This window comes from Semicossyphus pulcher, unplaced genomic scaffold, assembly GCF_022749685.1.
Source record: "Semicossyphus pulcher isolate SPU_LCO1_2020_fin unplaced genomic scaffold, fSemPul1.0.p SCAF_7, whole genome shotgun sequence".
NCBI lineage: Eukaryota > Metazoa > Chordata > Actinopteri > Labriformes > Labridae > Semicossyphus > Semicossyphus pulcher.
In genome coordinates, this window is record NW_027211748.1 from 3,761,917 (window position 1) to 3,781,699 (window position 19,783).

The 19,783-nt window shown below is 40.5% G+C and overlaps 1 protein-coding gene across 7 annotated transcripts in view; it reads right to left on the minus strand.

Moving 5' to 3' along the window:
- The window catches only part of tpra (translocated promoter region a, nuclear basket protein), a 50,576-nt gene that overhangs the window by 20,251 nt on the left and 10,542 nt on the right, over nt 1-19,783 (minus strand). For all 7 annotated transcript variants that reach the window (XM_069683949.1, XM_069683948.1, XM_069683952.1 and 4 more), the window contains exons 6-24: nt 18,956-19,120; nt 18,652-18,744; nt 17,485-17,565; nt 17,289-17,376; nt 15,721-15,858; nt 14,957-15,051; nt 11,574-11,771; nt 11,361-11,468; nt 9,270-9,493; nt 6,828-6,991; nt 6,602-6,726; nt 6,339-6,487; nt 5,088-5,250; nt 4,081-4,215; nt 3,693-3,833; nt 3,358-3,562; nt 2,937-3,133; nt 2,640-2,780; nt 493-609 (exon numbers count right to left, since the gene is read on the minus strand). In XM_069683949.1, the coding sequence (XP_069540050.1) occupies nt 493-609; nt 2,640-2,780; nt 2,937-3,133; nt 3,358-3,562; nt 3,693-3,833; nt 4,081-4,215; nt 5,088-5,250; nt 6,339-6,487; nt 6,602-6,726; nt 6,828-6,991; nt 9,270-9,493; nt 11,361-11,468; nt 11,574-11,771; nt 14,957-15,051; nt 15,721-15,858; nt 17,289-17,376; nt 17,485-17,565; nt 18,652-18,744; nt 18,956-19,120 (2,727 nt within the window). The remainder of the gene's footprint in view (nt 1-492; nt 610-2,639; nt 2,781-2,936; nt 3,134-3,357; nt 3,563-3,692; nt 3,834-4,080; nt 4,216-5,087; nt 5,251-6,338; nt 6,488-6,601; nt 6,727-6,827; nt 6,992-9,269; nt 9,494-11,360; nt 11,469-11,573; nt 11,772-14,956; nt 15,052-15,720; nt 15,859-17,288; nt 17,377-17,484; nt 17,566-18,651; nt 18,745-18,955; nt 19,121-19,783) is intronic.

Below are 19,783 nucleotides of genomic sequence, written 5' to 3' on the forward strand. Positions count from 1 at the left end.
GTTGTTACACCCAGACAGCCCCAGGTACACATGCTCCGACCGAGAGAAGATTCACATCAGTAACGAGTTGGTTCACATTATGTCTATGTTCTACTGTTCAGAGATGACAAGTGAATGTAGCGCTGTGGAGACCTGGCCTTGTATGGTCCATGTGAAGTACTGTTGAATATTGCTGAGTGGAAATCCCCACTCTATTCAGCTCTCTGAGCTAACGAGCTACCCCGGGATTCTGCTAACTGCTACATGACACTAGCCCTCTCCATCCATGTTACAACTGCCGCCTGAACAGGGACTTGAACACTAGACCCTCAGATGTTGCAATGTGGATTCTCTGAGTCTAACCACCCTTCTCTAGCACAAGACCAAAACAAAAGTAGGCACCACCTTGTGGCGCTATTTGACACTGCAGTAAAACTACATTTTCTAGATTTAATACAATGTGCTATCTGGAGATGAAAACCAGCACAAGAGTGTGAGTGGGTGTTAATAAACCTGCAACAGGCTGTCCTGTATGGCCTTCTGCTCCAGGGTAACAGCAGCTGCAGATCTCTCCAGTGCCTCCTGCTGCTCTGCCTGGCTGGCCTTCAAACTGCGCTGCAGCTCACACACCTGGACAAGACGGCAGGGAAAACAACTACAGACACTGCAGTCTCAACATGATACAAGCTGAACAGCCACTGCAAAAGTGGACAGACGAGTGTAACTGAAGCAGCTCGGCAAGAAGTCATATGACAAAAAGATTTCTTTAATGCACCTTAACAACTGAATGAAGTCAGGCTGAAGAACAAACTGATAAATAAGAAGAGTTATAGACATGATTCATTCCAAGCAAAAGACCAAAACACAGGTAGATGTACTTAACATGACATTTAACAGAGAAAATGGTTATATCTGAGAGACTGGAATCAGAGGATGGTTGGCATTTTTGCTTGATTAATGAGTCAAAATGTGAATTGCTGATTACTATTGTTGTTAAAACATTTTCTGTCAATTGCATTATCAATTAATTGACTTCTCACATCAGCGATACTTAATGGTCTCTTAAAATACATTGTTTAATTGGGGTACCCTCATATGTTAGGGGGTGTGTTAAGTTTGATTCTGGCTGAGGTTACTTTATGAGTTCCTTTATTATTATGAATATTATTTCTCTCCTGGCACCCATTATCTAATAAATCAAATCATTGCAAACCAACAGCTATGCACCAAATCATCTGTAAAGCCAGATTAAAATAGCATATTGAGGTCAGTTCTAATATCTAATTAGTAGTTAAAAAAGATAAAAATCACACCGACAGATAGTCTGACAAATATCCACCTCTTCAAAATCTTACTTCCACTGAAATAACGAAACAAGTGTGTGGCATCGGTTTACCTGCTTCATATTGGTCCCTAAAGAAATAACCATTAAATAAAAATATCAGAAAATACTTTAAAAAAAAAAAAAACAGTTCTGGTAAGTTCAATGTTAAAATGTAGTCCTACACGCTCCTCTGAGCTTCCCTGTGAGCAGTTTCCCAGCCACAATGTTAATGTTATAGAGACTGTGTCTGCCTCCCAACCCAGGCCTTTTATTACAGTTAATTAAAACTTAAATAAAAAAGTAAATTAAAAAACTGAATTAAAATACAACTGAAGTTATGCCAGAAAATGAGAATTAAATGTGGTCTGTTAAATATCAGATCCCTGTCATCTAAAGCTCTATTAGTGAACGATCTGATATCAGATTATCATATTGATTTACTCTCTTTAACTGAGACTTGGCTGTGGCAGGAAGAATATGTTAGCTTAAATGAATCCACTCCTCCCAGTCATCTTAATACTCATACTCCTCGAGACACTGGTCCTGCTCTTTTTGTAAAGCGTCTGAGGATAACTTTGGTTATGATTTGGCGCTATACAAATAACATTTGATTGATCGATGGAAACTTTTTATTACATTTTTTTTACCAGTTTGTTGGCAGTAGAAACAAGTTGTGAATCTAATATTGATATATCATCACCTTTTAAGTTCATATAGCCAGCGTGAGACATATTTACAGATCCAGCATTTATGCTGATATTAGAATATGTTCACTAATATATATTATATAGACATGTTTCTAGCTACGCAATGAAGGAAAGTCAAAAACGTACAATTCCAAAAGTCTCTTTTGACTCTGTTTATGGTCTCTACCACCTCTTTGGAAAAAATATCTGGCTTGTCAGTCCGACAGTCTTTAAGGGTGTCTGTCTGCTGTTTGGACACGAGCTGGAAGTGTGCAGTGGGTTTTAGAGCTTTCTTTATGAAAACATAACAGTTGTGTGCTGGACATCTTTACAATGAGCTCAACCTCTCATAAAGCTGTGTAAAGCAGAGGGGAGATACAAATTAAGAGGAACATTCTGTTGGTTCATCGCTGTGACCTGTATCTCTAACATGACACATGATCATTTTATTCATCGTCATTACAATAATATCAATCAAGCTGCTTTAAGTGAATTTGTGCCTGTTATTTATATTGCTAAGTCTGATTGTATTCGTTTCCCTCTGCAAAAAACATTCCCAAAAAGGAACCTTCATAAAAGAAAGATGTAACAACGTAACACAGAAAAAAGACCCACTACTACAAAGGTAGAAATGTGTGCAACAGGCTTACCTGTTTTTCAACCACATCGATAGCCTTTCTCCTCTCTTGTTGCTCCTGCTGCTTCATTTTCTCCAGCTCTAAAATCCTCTTCTCCAGCTGCTTCTGCACCTCATCAGACTCCTTCAGAAGGATCTCCAGAGGTGAGCGAGACTGAAGAATTGGGAAAGGTCACTTTACATGTGTGGACATGAATTGTAAAAGTACTTTGTAGGAGAGGTAACAGATGATGAAGTAGAACAACAGAGCATAATCAGATTTTCAGAGCATACTCTCAAAAACTAAGAAAAATAAATGTAAGAACTTTACCTCCTTTTCTTTCTTCAGACTGTCTTCCAGAGTCAGTACCACAGCCCTGTACTGCTCTACAGTAGCATTTGCATTCTTTAGCTGCTCTGCTAGTTCACCGTTTTGTTCCTCGGCAGCACGCAGGAGACCCTTCACTTCTACAAGCTCCTGCTCTGAAATGCTAGGCTGCTGGGAGGCTGCTGGCACTGGAGAGCGTACTGAGGGTAAAAAGACAGAGGGAAGCCGTTTAAAAAAGAGCTCTTGTATTGGCATTACACCCTTATCAAACACTTCCTATTCAAGTGTGTACACCTCAGGATTTTAAAGGTGTGACTTATTATTCAGGACTTTAGTGATGATTGACAGTGAATGAAGCTCCTATTAGTAGTGCAAATGCTACAAATAAGGACTTGACCTCTCACTACTGAGGACTGTTACATACCTCTCAGTGGTGCTCTGAGGCCTGAGGCTCTGGTAGCTGGGGTAGCCGTGTTGCTCGAGGTGATAACAGCCTCAGAGGAAGACGCAGAAGACAGCTGGGCTTTCAGTGCAGCAACCTGCTGTTCAGAGGTACGCAACAACTCCCTGGTTTTCTGCTGTAATGTGTTCTGGGTCTCAAGCTGTTTCTTTGCTTCTAATAGCTGAGCCTGGTGAGGAGGTGGAAGCAATGTTGGGATAAGACGAGTTACAAAACACGATCGTGAGCTGTGTCACACAAGATGAAGGAGTATATACACACATGCAATGAACATATACTCAACAATATACTCAACATACATCCATGTTGCGCCCCAGGGTGTGTCTCTGTGCTACTTCCTGGTCCAGCCTGGTCTTCATTGTAGCCAGTTCTGCCTCCAGATACTCTATCTTGCTGTTCAATCGCTGGCGAGTATCTGTTTCTGTACGCTCCATATTCACCTACATCAATTTGAGAAAAGGGAGGGAAAAAGTTCCTCTGAATGTAACAGCATACACATCAAAGCATACAGGAGGAAATGAGATGAAACAGGAGTCATGATAAAAAATGGAGAAACAAATACTACTTATTTGTGTCCTCAATATCTAGAGTGGATTAAAAAAATAGCAAGGTCATACAATTAACATTTGACTCTTCCTTGCTATATACTGCTGACTGACACATTTAGCTTATTGCATGATGTGGTACCTGTATAGTCTTAAGGTTGGTGAGCAGAAGGTTCTGGTTTCGCTGCTCAGCCAGTATGCCTTCCTTCTCTCGACTGAGTCGACTCTCCGCTTGTCTCAACATGTCTCTCTCTTTAGTCAAGTTCTCCACACGTACCTTGCAAAACAAACAACGTTGAGATGATATTCAGTTTTAATTAATCACAATTAATTAGCCAACAGATATATGTATCACAAAAAAGCAGTCACACTCAAACAATGCCCAAAGGAGGGCAATAAATAGACGTAACAATGTGCAGCCAAGTGTTTTAACATTGACAAAACGCTTCCAACTAGCTATAAAAACAATATATCAACATTTCAGTGGATTTTTTTAAGCGCCCTAGGTCTACAAGAATGGATTTTGAATTTATAAACTCAATATTGTCGGTCCTTCTCAGTGTCCCTTATCTTTACAACGTTAGCTTCAACCTCTAGAGTTTGTCTGGAAAAATGACGGTCATATGAATGTTAAGAAACGAGGCATCTGCAGGAGAATGGAAAAACTGTAGGATCCGATGACTTCTTTCTACGTTTGTTCATTTAAAGGCTCACTATTTCTGTTCTGATGCTTTACCCTGTTGGTAGGGCATCCAAAAAATAGCCACTGAACAAACATTGCACAATGGCCATAGTGTTAAAGGATAATCTGCTAGAATAGCTTTTCTCTTAGCCTGCTATTTGATCATTGGAACAAGTGTGTGTGTGTGTGCGTCTCCTGATGTTAAGCAGGTTGTTGAATTTTCACAAGTTAAACATTTCTTCCACACAAATCTAACAGACCATGACAGCTGGCAATGTTGTTCTTCCCCTCTCAACTTTTTATGAACAATGTTTAAGTAGTGTAGACAAAGAAACGAGTAAAAATTCTTCTACATTTGATCAATCTGCTCGACATCAGGGCAGTAAGTACAGTAGTCAGCTCCCAGTAGACTTGATATCTTACCACCAGATCTATATGTGGAAGGGTTTAGCTTCTCTTTTCCTCACCTCTTCCAGTGCCAGTTTTTCGCTCGCCTGTCGCAGGTCCTGGCTCATGGTGTGGATGATGTGCTCGTGTCGCTGGGCCGTTGCAGCCATTTTTTGATTTCTATCCTGTAGGGCAGAGATCTCTCTGCGGTAGGCCGACACAGTCTCCTGGAGAATCTCATACCTAACAGACAGACAAATGAAACAAAAACAGGCTTTTCAAAAAATAGATCTCCAACTAGAATTACCGCCTTGCGGTTGTATGCCTCCGCCAACTAGTCTAGTTAAAGGTACATTTCTGTCTCTCTAGACTCAACATGTTGGAGTTATTAAACAAAAGGTATTAAGAGTATGTCTTGGCGAAATGGAAGTTAATACTATAGCAACATGTATGACTCAAGTGAATAGTTTTCAGTGAGAAAGATGCTGCCCTCACTTAGAGACTACAGGAGGAGAGAGAGCACTGATAAGGCGATGATAATTGCATCATGTGTCAAAGCTCTTTAAGTTCAATATTAGCAGATCAAAGAGCTTGTTGTGGATCACCAGAGGAACAGGAGGCCCCCTGTCCTTGTGTCATCCAGTGAGACGTGTAAAGGGTGGATTCATACAAGTACCTTGGGGTCTAACAAGAATTGGATTGGAGTGACAATAAGAAGCACTATGCTGTCACAGTGAAGTTGACCTTTAGTCTTTTGGCTATAAAAAGTCATCACTTAATTTTAAACCTATTCAAACGCTAATCATAACATAATTTCACACAAACGTACTTTGTGACCTTGACCTTTGACTACCAAAATCTACTCAGTTCTTCCTCGAATCCAAGTGGATAATTGTGCCATATTTTAAGAAATTCCTTCAAGGCACTCCTGAGATATCGTGTTCACAAGAATGAGATGGACCTGAGATCACAGTGACCTTGACCTTTGACCACCAAAATTGAATCAGATCATTCTTGAGTCCAAGGGAACGTTTGTGCCAACTTTTATCACAATTAGTGTATGAATTGAGTTATTGAGTTATAACCAGAAACGTGTTTCGTGAGGTCACAGTGACCTTGACCTTTGACTACCAGTTCATCCTGGAGTCCAAGTGGATAACTGTACCAAAAGTAAGAAATTCCCTCAAGGCGTTTCTGAGATATCGTGTTCACAAGAATGGGACGGACGGACGGACGTACAATCCCGAAAACATAATGCCTGTGGCCATGGCTGTCGTCGGTGCGGAGGCATAATAAAAGTATGCACAGCAGCAGTACTGGATCTTACTGACCTTTTATTGCTGAACTCTAGTTGAGAGGTCAGCTTGGCAAGGCTGGAGCGGAGTTCTGTCTGCTGCTTCTGGAGTTGGTCGTTTGTTTCATTTAACATCCTGTCATTCTCTGCCTTCTCCTTCTTATACAAAGTGAAGGCATCATTCAGCTGGAAATGCACAGATAAACACACACACTCGTTACTGCTTCCTGTGTTGAGGATTTTATTTCACCCATTTTATATGAGAAATGCATATTCAGGGGTGCATACACTTGCACGTACCTGTTTTAAAGCAGCTTTAGCCTGAGCAGTCTGAGCTGACTCGACTGCTGCAGCTCTCTGAGGAGTCGAGCGAGTAGCTGGGACTGAGGGCCTCGAATGTGCAGGCTGGGATGAAGAATCTGAACCTGTGGACACACACAAAGCTCGACCTCATTCTGGTAACACCGTTACATTGTTAAAGCAAGATTCTAGTAAAGGCACATAGACATTGGAATATTTGTCTCACCTTGAGGAGGCAGATTGAAGCCAGTGCTCTGTGTCAGCAAGGCCTTGTACATATCTCTCTGTCTGGCACTGGAGTCAGCCAGCTGTTTCTGCTGGTTCCTTTGCTCCCTCAGCTGCCCCACTTCCTTCTGAAGCTTATCCACACTGGCCTCCAAATCTGACACTCTAAAGGAAACCAAAGAGACAGATCAGATCATTATTAAGCATTTCAAATAGCACTGTTGGATGACAACATTTGAATTGATTTTTACAGCATTGTGTGCACAAAGGCCTGGGAGATATCACTTATTTTAATAATACTTCTTTGTACTTCAGTGCATATGTTTCTTTCTTGAATGTATTGATGAAAATCTGTTTAAATAAAGTATGACCAGTTAAAGCTACTGTATACCACATGTAGAGGTGTACTTGGGCTGGCCAAATTGCTCCCTAAGGCCACGGGTGTGTGAATGTGATTAGGTTAGTTCCTGATGGGCAGCCTAGCACTTTGCATAGCAGCCTCTGACATGAGTGTATGAATGTTTGTGTGTGTGTGTGTGTGTGTGTGTGTGTGTGTGTGAAAGGGTGAATCCGACATGAAGTGCAGGCAGTTTGCATGGTTGAAAGACTAGAAAAGCCCAACAAGTGCAGTCTATAATTGCAGTCCATTTGCCAACCACTGTATTTCTCTGTAATGTAGCTCAGTGAAGCCGTCATTCTCACTGAGCCCTGGAACTCAAACCATACACTGATGCAAAAAATATATACTAAGATAATTAAATCAATATCAAAAAAGCTGCGACAAGTCGACTAGGAATATCTTAAGTTGGGGGCATCAATATACATGGGAACAACAAAGAGTTGCATTTTTTCCATTGTCCAGATTTTTACCCAGCACAGCGCTGTGCACCCCAAGCTTTCACTACATTTGTGTAACATGGGAATGTTTATCCTATAGCCCACTGTAGTCTGTAGTCGTAAAGTGGCAGCAGGTGCTCTGGACTGATGAGTCAGAATGTGAAATATTTGGCTGTAGCAGAAGGCAGTTTGTTCCTGAAGTGCTGGAGAGCGCTACAATAATGAGTGTCTGCAGGCAACAGTGAAGCACGGTGGAGGTTCCTTGCAAGTTTGGGGCTGCATTTCTGCAAATGGAGTCGGAGATTTGGTCAGGATTAATGGTGTCCTCAATGCTGAGAGATACCAGCAGATACTTATCCATCATGCAATACCATCAGGGAGGCATATGATTGGCCCCAAATGTATTCTGCAGCAGGAGAACGACCCCGAACATACAGCCAATGTCATTAAGAACTATCTTCAGCGTAAAGAAGAACAAGAAGTCCTGAAGTGATGGTGTGGCCCCCACAGAGCCCTTTCTGGATTTTGTAGAGCTGATCCCAGTGGCGCATGCACACCACTTATGCTCTACTTTCACAGCTGCATTAATTTCATATTAATATATTATTCATCTAATTAAATAATGGCCACACGTTTGAGGCACGCATTATAACTTTCAGTATAATGTGAAATGGTTGAATTTCCTGAAGTACTTTTATTACATTTAGACATCCTTAGACACTGACAACTCTAAGGACATAGTTCATAATCTCCATTTACTGATTCTACATAGAAATGTAGAATCTGTACACGCAGGACTAGACTTTGGTATGAGAAGTGTTCTGGTTTCCATTTGTAGTACATTTGTAGTCCGAGTAGTACTGAACAATCATGCATCAACAGTGGAGAGCAAAAGCAAATGAACACAATCCACCATAAAGACATCCCAGCTCCCATCGGAGGTAATCTGATTTATTTATCTCTATAAACAGACATCTGCATGCGAGTGCAGCTAACAATCCGTTCTACAAAAATTTCAACTTGAGCGACAAATCTGCTTGACGCTGTGACACGAAATCCGATCAGTGTTTAGATTTCCCTGACTTTCTGATGAATGCATCAGCAATGATCGCTCTGCCCTCCATTTAACAAAGACATATGTTGAAAGTAGTTCCTTGCTTCTCTCGAGGACAAACCTGACAAAGCTTCATTTTGACTTCTTACAAATCTGCATCATGATGTTGTTATTTGGCAAACTTCAGACCCTTTAAGCAAATAAATACCAAGAAAATGGGTTTCTTTTTCGGGTTCATACCGCTGAAGTGTAGCCTCTGTGTAACTTACAAATGGGCATTCCTCCAAGAAACCATGAACCAAGAAATGACGGCAGATGTTGCTTAGCTGTTCATCTGAACACACGGTCGCTTCTCAAGTCAACAATGCAGCACACGGAAAAATAAGTCCTTTATTGCTAATTGCTGGCTACACTTGAAATACAGAGAAGTTTGCCATCGCTCCCAGATGCATAGATCGTCACCAGACTACAGCCGATGGGGAAAAACGGCTGCCGCTAGCAGAGTCAGTTCTTACATGAGCAGAAAAAAAGAAACAATAAAAGTAATATTACCGCTCTGATGTTACTTTGCTTTGCTGTCTGTCCTTCTCCTCCTCTAAGTCCCTCAGCCTTCCGAGCAGGCTTTGGTTCTGCCTCTGTAGTTCATTCACACTACGGAAGGAAAGCTGGCATGTACTCATAACCTCAGAGGTGCTGGAAATGTTGACTGAGCTGTCATCGTCCTTGGTCACATGATTACCTCTGGCTTCCTCCAACTCCACCAATAGAGCACACACCTTGGAAAAAACACAGAGAAAAATTAATGACTGCAAGCATTTGCATCAATCTACAGGGTTCACCTATCATTCTGTCATTTTAGTAATGTAATCACCAGATTTAACAATGTAAACAATACCCTGTTCACATTTTTGTTTAGTAACTTAATGAGATAAAGCAAATGAATATCACTAAGAATTTCATCAGTGTTTTAAGTTCCCTTCTAAACAGACAGCTGCACATTTTATTTAAACACAATAAGAGGGTCGAGAATGTGGATCAACATAGATTGATTTAACCCCTTGTTTCCATTTCCATCCCTGTGGCATGACATTTGGCAAAGGCGTGCATTTTTATAAACACTTTGGAATTTCAACTTCATTTGTTTTAATATGCCTACATTACTCTGTGTAATCTAAAAAGTGACACTCATCACCTGAAGGACTAAAATGTCCCCATCTACTTCCTTTATAACATCAAGTTTTAATCCTATTGCCTTTACAGCATAAAATCATGCATTCTGGTGTTATAGGCTTCCAATCTAGAGCCAAGGCTTCAGATATTTCATTTTTACCTTTTACATTTTTTTGTCCCTATGGGGCAAATACATGCTGTTTTCCACTATGTGTTCAGGCTCCTGAAGGAACTCAAATTGTCTCTTTGTGTTGATATGGATGAAAGAGTGGTATGTGTGTGTAAGGTGAAACTAATTTGTATGTGTGTGCATGTGCGTGTGTGTATTACTCAAGCTCATAAAAATACACAAAGACTTCTGCAGGTCAGAATTTTCCTCTCCTTGTCTCTCTCCCTTTCTCTCTCTCTTACTCACACATACAGAGTCACACCCACCCAACCACTCACAAAGGCACACATGCACATGCACAAGTCTTCAACCTAAATAAAAATACAACATATTATGCCTCCTAGATGCTGTAGACTTCTATATATGAGTTACAGTACAGAAATTAGAGCAGTGAAGATGTAATTGGGTGTTTGTGTCCATTTATGTGTGGTGGGGGTGTGTGTGTCTTTGGTAAACTTTGTCTACCATAAAGTTAAATTCTGCCAAGTAAGGTGAGGCTCTCTGCGTGTCTCCTGTCTTACATTGTAAAAACACAACCATGCACTATGTTATTTTGGTCTTACCAATTTGGTATTATAAAATTAAAGTTTAATTGTTCCTTTTTTTGAGCAATAAATATAAGAAAATCAGGCATGTGGCGCAGCATCGGCTAACATTACCTACAAGTTGTAATAATGTTTGAAAGAAAACGTTTTAATATAATATTCAGAGAACGTTTTAAGGATGATTATCATTTCAAATAAAGTTCTTGTAACGTTAAAACTTAAACTAACAAAACGTTTTAACTGCAACATGCTGAAGATCTTTTCAGGATGTTGTTGAGGCCTGTGATGTCAGAACGCCTTTTAAAACACATTTGCTCAATGTTACATAAAAACAAAGGTAGAACATGCTCACTGCAACATCCTGAGGATCTTATCAGGATGTTCGTTCGGCCTGAAATATCAGAACGTGATTTAGAAAACGATCCTGAAATGTGATTTGAACATTCTCACTGCAACGTTCTGAAGATGTTTTCAGAGAACGTTCTCCTGCTATTAAAAGGAACATTCTGGGAACCAAATAAAAACTTCCCGCTCAAAACATTACCAGAACATCGCACATAACATTCTCAGAACGTTCTTAGAACAAAACATTTCCAGCTGGAGATACTTGGAAACTAAGACAGAAACATGAAATAACTGAGAAGTGAATTTATGGGAGTAAAATGCATTAGGTTTAAAAATAACATTAAAAGAAATATAATACTGTTATTTGAAGGTATCCAGGTATGATACAGGGTGTGTGTCTGTGTGTATATGCACCTGTGTGGATGTGTCCTCTAGCTGTCTCTCTGCTCTAAGTCTGTCTCTCTCCATGGCATCACAGCAGTGCTTGGCCTCCTCTTTGTCTTTCTGCAAACTGTAGATCTCCTGATGACAAAAGTAAACAAAATGCGTGTTAAAATAACAGAAGATGTTATCTGGATTCATAACAAACATAAATGTACTTGATAATGCATTAGAATGTACACTGACAGTTCGAGCCTGCTCCAGTTTGTTACACAGGGAGGCCATGGATCTCTGCATGCTTTCGTACTCCTCCCGCTGACGCTTGAGGACCGGAGCCTTGGACTCAACCTCCTGCACGATCTCATCCAGCACGTTGCTCACTCTCCTGGCCTCCTGCTTCTCAAGCTGAAGCTGCATCTGACACTCTGCATACGCATTATACAGCTAAACAGCAGGAGAGAGGAGAAAGAAGAAATGTGCATTGTGTGCATCAGGCAAACTGCAGATTCTTTACTTTTGATACAAATACATACACAGGCTGCAGTAAGACAAATTCTGCCCTTTATTTGATAATCCTTTTTGGCCCCAAAGAACAATCGCATAAAGCCTTTATTTCTTTATCACAGCAACTTTTTACAGTTAGTTCTTTAGGTTATTCTTGGTGCAATTATCTTATTAGCAGTGTTTTTTTCTGTTTTTCTTACTAAAGCTTTACTGTCCAACATTTGTTTGTAAAATTAAGTAAAAACATTATTTCATTATAAAAAAGAAAAACCAGTTAGCAGTGAACCAGCTCATCAGCCAAGATGCATCATGATTCTATAGGTTACATTTTATCATAATTAACTCAATAATTCTTTTTTGTGATGATTTTTGATGCCCCTGTGGAGAGAGTTAGTAGAGTTTGCAAGAATAAAGAAAGCCTTGTGTGTGATCTGGATAAGGTGCATTATCATCTTTAATGCTATTCCTCTTCTCTTGAAAGCAGCTGAGGGCGGGATGCGCTGCAGTGAGGTAAAACATTTGTGGCTATGTAAGATTAATAACTACAGTGTATGACAATAGTAAAACAAAGTTAACTCTGCCTAGGTTACATGTAAACCTTAAACTAACACATTTAGTTTCTAACATGCCTCAGTAATGTCCTGTCCTCATAATAATAAGCCTAGAGCAAGATACAGCATGGTGCCAAACCCAACATTCTCCTCCATTATCTCTTTTCTGATCCTGTTGCCTTTTAACTTTTCTTGGGAACATTTAAACACAGGCTCTCCTGGTCTGCTTGCTGGAAATAATTCAGTAATACTGCAGGCTAATACTACAGGCTTTAAGATTAGCTTTACAGAAATAGACACTGATAGAGCTTCATGCGGATGGTCTTGTTTGCTTTTGTTAGGCGTAAAATGGCATCAGTATGAATTTCATACCCGGCAAAACCACTTAAAGTAGGTTTAAATTACTGTTATCTGTAGTTGGAGAATGAGTTGACAATAAAATGCAATGTGTGGTAAAAAATAAGACTTTTAATAAGCCCAGGTAAACAGGTAAAAAGTTAAAGGGATATTTTGGTTTGTTTGAAGTGGGGTTGTATGAGGTACTTATCAATAGTAAGTGTACTACGTACAGTAGATAACAGTCAGCACGGCCCCTGTTAGAAGGAGCCGGCCAGAGTTCCTACACAGAAGCTAAGCTAAGCACCGCTGCAGACGTGGTCAGGAGTACCACGCACTTCAGCCACCTAAAAGAGTTCTACATATAAACAAACGTTACAGTTAAAGTGTACTCTGTATTTTATATTTTTATCACCGCTTCACATTGACGTCAGACAGCACTTTCCCTCGGCACTATGTCTTACTCTGCACGGCCCTGTATACCTACGCATGCAGCGCACGGTATTGGATCAGCTGTTTTCTGTCGGCAGCTTGTAGAAAAGACAACAAATAAAAGAAAATACAATAATATGGAAACAACTGATTTTTTTTTTTCCAAGAGGATTATGCAGAATGATCCAGCTGGACTCTTGCTTGCTCTTCACGGTGGAGACTAGAGGATACTGTAATGAACCAGAGAACACTTTTACAGCTGAGACTGGCCGACAGAGAGACAGGGGAAAACACCTGTTTGGTGAGTTCATTAATATATTTAGCAAGTGCTAGCTTTCCTGATGGTTAGGTACAGTATCGCTCTTTAGGAAGACTCTTGCTGGATTATTCAGCGTTGGTTTTGCATAATCCTCTTCAGAAAAATGATCGGTGCAAACATGGAGCTGTCTCAGTGTTGTGCCTGGAGTGTTGATGTTTACATTTAACGGCGCTAGCTACCGCTATCTAACACTCAACGGTATAATACACATCATGGCATGCGGAGGAAAACAATGTCCTCTAGTCCCAATGGTGAACGGCACTCCGTCGTTTTCATAATATTGTATTGTGTTTTGTTTGGGTCAGCGGCTCACCGAAGAGACAACAAACAGCTAATCCATTACAGTGCGCTGCATGCGTAGGTATACAGGGCCGCTGTGCAGAGTGAGACAAAGTGCCGAGTAGGGCTGGGCGATATATATCGTCAAAACAATATGAAAATGTCAATTGTATGGGTTTTTCTATATCGTCTCTATTGTGATGTTGCAAAACCACTGCTTTATGGCAATTTTAACAACATTTTGACAATGCTGGCAAAACAGCAGTGACTTAAATACAGCTGGCTTCTTTTTTCTATTGTTGAAGTAGTTTTAACAAGTTGCATTGCTTTTCCTGTTCATTTTAGAAGCACTCACCTCCGCTTTAAATCAATACGAGCATTAGAGCATGAGCCTGTCTGTCTGTGTAAACCCCACCCCTGCATGTGCGGAGTGTGTGAGTGTGGAGAGGCGGGGGCGCTCAGCTGAGAGCAGAGAGCAGAGAGCAGAGAGCAGAGAGCAGCGTGTTGCTTCTGAAAACACCGGAAAACACCAGTGGCAGCAAAGTGCACAGTAAGTATTAAAACATTCTCCCAGTACGCCACGCAGACGTTTATGGGCTTAATGAATGAACAAATCAATGAATTACCTTTATACAGCCTACATTTTACTTTTAAAGCAGAGAATTCTCTAAGATGCAATACAAATAGTAGGCAGTGCTGTGGCCTACTGTTTGTCATTTTTGCTAAACTTTTTGTTGTTTTTACTGTGGAGAGTGTTAGAGGGATCACGTCTGTCCGGGTCAGAATCATAAGAGGATGAATATTATCACGTTACATTATCATTATTTTCCTCTTCTTTATTTCTCTTGCAGATTACCATCTAATTGACATTTGTAGCATACAGAGTAATAAAACGGGCAGCTTCGCTATTTGCTGATTTAAAAATAAACAACATACAGGGACGGTTGTTTCAGTTAGTGGAAAGCCCTGCATGACTCAATAAAATAAGAAAATACTTTATTAAGTATTTAATTTACACAGGATTATCCAAAAATAGGTTTCACCATGTGTACCACCTTTATCGTGATATAGGATTTATGGATTTGTTTTTCATATGTGAAGAGTTTGAAAGGAGTGATTAATACATACAATATCATGTCATATACTGATACAAAAATGGCCTAAGATCCACTGTGTCTCCAAGCCCTGGTTTGTCCCTTTTAACTTACATCAAAGAACTTCATGCCAGGTTTGACAATTGCAGCGATGGCAGCTGCTGACGGACACATAGAGTCCAACTGCACCTCCGTCAGAGGGGGGACACCTGGAGCCAAACATGCACATAAACAAAGGTGGTTGGGACATACCAGACATTCCAAATGCACATACAGTGGGGTCAAAAAGTCAGAGACCGCTACTCAAGATATACTTAAGCCTACTTATGCTCTATATTGCATTTGTTTAGTTTTGTAAGCTTTTTTTCGTTCCAAATAATAAGATCAGCCAAACAACGCGATATTTGAAAAGAAATGTACCTGATTTAACAAAAACATATTTAGTTTGTCCCCCATTAAAAAAAATGTTATTGGGCTGGCAATGACTCCACAAGTTCAAGCAAAACATGACAAGCCATGATACCCCAGCAACATTTGAAATTCTTCTTCCTCATGTGTCACAGTTTTCAAGTGGCCCCATATAAATGTAATGGGGATGAGGTCAGGTGAGCGTAGAGGAAAGTACAAGACGTTCACGGCTACATGGTATTCTTCTACAAGTAATTCGTGAAAGCTTTGAGCGGGGTCATTATCCTGCTGCAAGATGAATCTCCTTGGACAACAGATGCAAACCTGAGGGTATACTGTGACTGAAGAATGGAGTGGGACAGACACCCCCCCCACTTTTTGTAATTAGTAATGTTTCTCACTATCACAAAGGTATTTAGTAAATAATGAATTTAGTGAAAATGTGTGTGTGTATTTGGGTGCGTTCTTACAGCACTGTTTGCCTGCAGCCTTCATTGTGGCGTTTTCCAGTTCTTTCTCCATTTTCTTGATCTTTTCTTTCAGCTCTGCCTCAAGCCGTGTTTTGAGTTCTTCTCCCTCCGACACCTTTTTCTCCAGACCCTTGTTGGCTGCAAAGAAAGTGACATCACTCACACAGGTCATCATTAATACTTAAAAGTTGGAAATGTACACATATGAACATATAGGACAGATATATACATATAGGATTTTGGTGGTGGCAGTACATTTTTGTCAGGTTCCACAGGTGATCAGTTTTAGGGTTTGGCAATGTCTCCCAAATTAGCAACTGTGATGGAAGCGGTGACGGGTAACAGAAATAAAGGGCAGCATGATGCCAGTGAGCGTGAGAACAGCGTAACTAAAGCCTGCTTGGTCAGTGAAGTCAGCTATTCAACTTTGAATCAGACTGAGGAGGAGGTAACTTTACAACTTGCTCTGCTGCCATGTGAGATGCCCTGCAATGCTGGGATATTATAACTGATTCAGAGGTTGTGTTAGACTAAAAAATTCCGTCATAATGTGTTATTTCTGATTATACATTTATAAGGGCATGGGAACAGACACTGACCCTGTGGTCACTTTTCATGTCAACACCACACAAAGCCTATCATTTTTCCCTGCAGTGACAGCAGGGCACACTATAAAGCACTGTGGCCAAATGAAAGAAAATAATAAAATAAAAAATAAATTATTAAAAAATAATAATAATAATACTAAAAGAAAATAATACATAAAAAGACAATATCAAGTGATCTTGCGCGCATGGGCTTGTTTTTTAATGTATTATTTACTCTACAATGAAATCAATAAACTTGCAGCTCTGTGGTGGATCTTTATGCAGTAAAATATGCCGAAATAAAACAGCAGTAATCAGACCCAATAACACTGATCTGTACATAAAGACAATTTCTAAGGAAGATTAAATGATAAAAATAATTAACAGAAGTGATACCACGGCCACGTTAAACAGTTTACATATTGCAATGAATAAAGGTTTATTTGATATGTGAGACTTGACTATCTATCTATCGACAGAATGCACCGAACACATCTCATCTATGAAGTCAGGACTGAAGAGAATCTCAGGTCAGGTTCATCAGACCAGCAGCAAAAATATCTGAACATCTACATCTACAGCTGACCTTTCTTTGTTCGCAAGCACACAGAACTTTAACATAAGATCCTGTCCGGTCCTGATGACATGTCTGGAGATTTAAATAATTAAGTGACCCTGCTGTGCCTCCTGTTTAAATTTACACAGCGTCTCTCTTAATTTTCATTTACTGCTGGGCAGTGGGATTGCTTCAGTTGTTTTAACATCAGACCATCAAGATGATGATGGATCATCAAGATCATGACTATCGGCCATCGGTGAAGGACAATGAAATTCTCAATAGGCCGAACTCTAATGAGTGTGAACAATGGGGATTCTGTGTCACTAAAAAGCTTCCAGGACAACATAGCAGGGAGCAGTTACCCATGGTATTTAAAAATAGGATAAACATTTGGCATGTGTGGAAGACGAGTAGAGTGATACCTTCCCCTGTGTCTTTAACCAGCTTGCTGAGCTCCTCCACTGCTCTGCTCAGTTCTTGATTCTTTGTCTCCATTTCTGTTGCTGACCCCTTTGGGAAAAATAAAGCCATTACATACTGACCACAAACAGAGAATAACATGTCAAGACAATGCAGGTGTATGCCTCATAAAAAATGTCCCAGGTGTCTGACTCTTACCTTGTAAAGTGACGATAACTTGACGTGAGCGTTTAGCTCATTGCGGTATTTTTCCTCCATGGCACTTCGCTCATCTTTAGCCTGGAAAGATATGCACATATTACAGCAAGTTAAATATATGCTGATCTTTGGATCTTTGTGCTATTGATAAATAAATCTTAACTGAAAGGAAAAAGTGCCCACGGGTACTTAAGCAGCCGGAAGGATTTGTTTAATTGTGAAAGTTTAACCCACACATCCGGTCAAATAATGGGACGTCACGACAGCAGCGTAGGCTAGCAACACAGACGTCGTCAGTGGCTTTGCCGCTTGCAAAAAGTGCAAAAAAGTGTTAGCTTTTGATAGCCGCAAGCTAAGTACATTGTCGCTAAGGACACACATCGACAGCTGCAGGAGCACAGGTGCTGCGCCAATTGACATTTACTTTTCCAAGAACAGAACTCTCAATCCGTCAAAACGTGAAGAGAAGGAGGCCATAACCCAGTTAGCGGTGACATTTGTATGCTAAAATGTTTCCAAACTTGGCACTGATCACGCGGAATTTGCTCGCCATCCCGGCATCAAGCGCAGCGAGTGAAAGAGACTTTTCCTCGGCTGGATTTGTGATTCAGGAACGGAGAACCCAGCTTCAACCAGCAACTGTGGAAGATATTCTGTTTTTGCACAGCGACCTCCAGGGCAATTAAATATCAGCACAGTCAGTAGCAACATATAGTTGTTGACTGTTTCTACCAAATAGGCTTCCGTTGATTAATTAGCCTATGATTTGTTCAATGTTTCTACGTGTACCAGGTGTGCAAGTAAAAATAAAGCACTTGAAAGTGAGTGACTGTAGCCTTGTGTGTTTAAATGAATCACAGGGCGGGTCGCTGGTCTGATTTTAACGGGACGGGTCGGGTCGGGACTTGTATAAGAGATACATGTGGGTAACAGGTTGGTTCCGTTAACAAACTTTGCGGTTGTGGGTTTGCAAAACTGGACCCGTGCAGGACACTGACACTTGGATTTAGGTGTCCGAAGACTGACTACTGTAAGATCATACTTCATTTTTAACTTGGGCGTATGAACAGTCAAGAGTTTGAGCTTTGAGGGTCTTCACAGTGGTGGGAGAACCCTCAGCTCTAACAAACAGATGTCATAAAGCAAGCATATGTGTGTTTATATTACCTGTTTCAGTTTGTTGTTGAGGTCTGCTGCTCTTTTATTCTGGTTTTCGCTGGTTTCCTTCAGCGAAGTCAGCTGACTTTCAAGTCTTGAAACCTTTTAAAGAGAAATGTTGTTCAATAGATATTAGCAATTAGGTAAGGATGACATTCCTCATGACCTCTTTGTTTTTAATATGACAACAGAGCAGAAGGACTAGTAATGAAGGCTAAAATGAGAACCCACATAATGGCACAATTACTTTGTGTCATATTCACAATCTGCTCAGCCTATATATTATTACTGGTGCATATTGTTTGTGTGTTACCTGCTCCTTGCTGATCTTCAGATTTCCCTTTAGCTCCAGGATCTCTTTGCCTTTCTCTCGATTGCTGTTCAACAGTTCCTCAGTTTTGGTCTTCAGTTCTGCAGTTAACCACTCCATTTTCTTCTCCAGCAACTCTTTCTCCTGCTCCATACGCTTCTCTCGGTGCTTCCAAATACAGGACCACAAAAAGAAAATTAGCAATTTGGTGTGACCTAAATTCAGATTCAGGGCTTTTTACTACTGCAACTCCCAAAAAAAGTTCTATAAATAGCAGGCACACTAAAAGATTATCCAGAAATAAGTATTCATAAATGCAAACATTGGAGAGAATGGAATTTGACGGCCTTTGTATTTCATGACAATATGTAGGGTTTTTTTTGGGGGGTAGACGGTAGCTCAGTCTGTAGGGACTTGGCTTGGGAACCAGAGGGTGGCCCGTTCAAGTCCCGCTATGGACCAAGCATGGAATTGGGGCTGGTAGCTGGAGAGGTGCCTGTTCCTTTCCTGGGCACTGTTGAGGTGCCCTTGAGCAAGAATCCCCGACTGCTCGGCTCCATGTGCAGCCCCCTCTCCTTTAATGCATGTCCACTGGTTCCTGTTAGTGCTTGTATGTAATTCGGGCCTTTGTGTGTGTAGCATGTTTGTACTAACAGAGCGAAAAAATATATAATTTCCCCTCGGGGATTAATAAAGTATCTCGCTCTCTCTCAACCAATTTAGTCACAATAAAGAGTTCCACTGGAGTCATCTTGTTTTTTGTTATCTGGTTTCCTAACAATTGCAGTCAAATGATGGTGGTTATCATCTTGCATTTCCCTGGGCAATTTT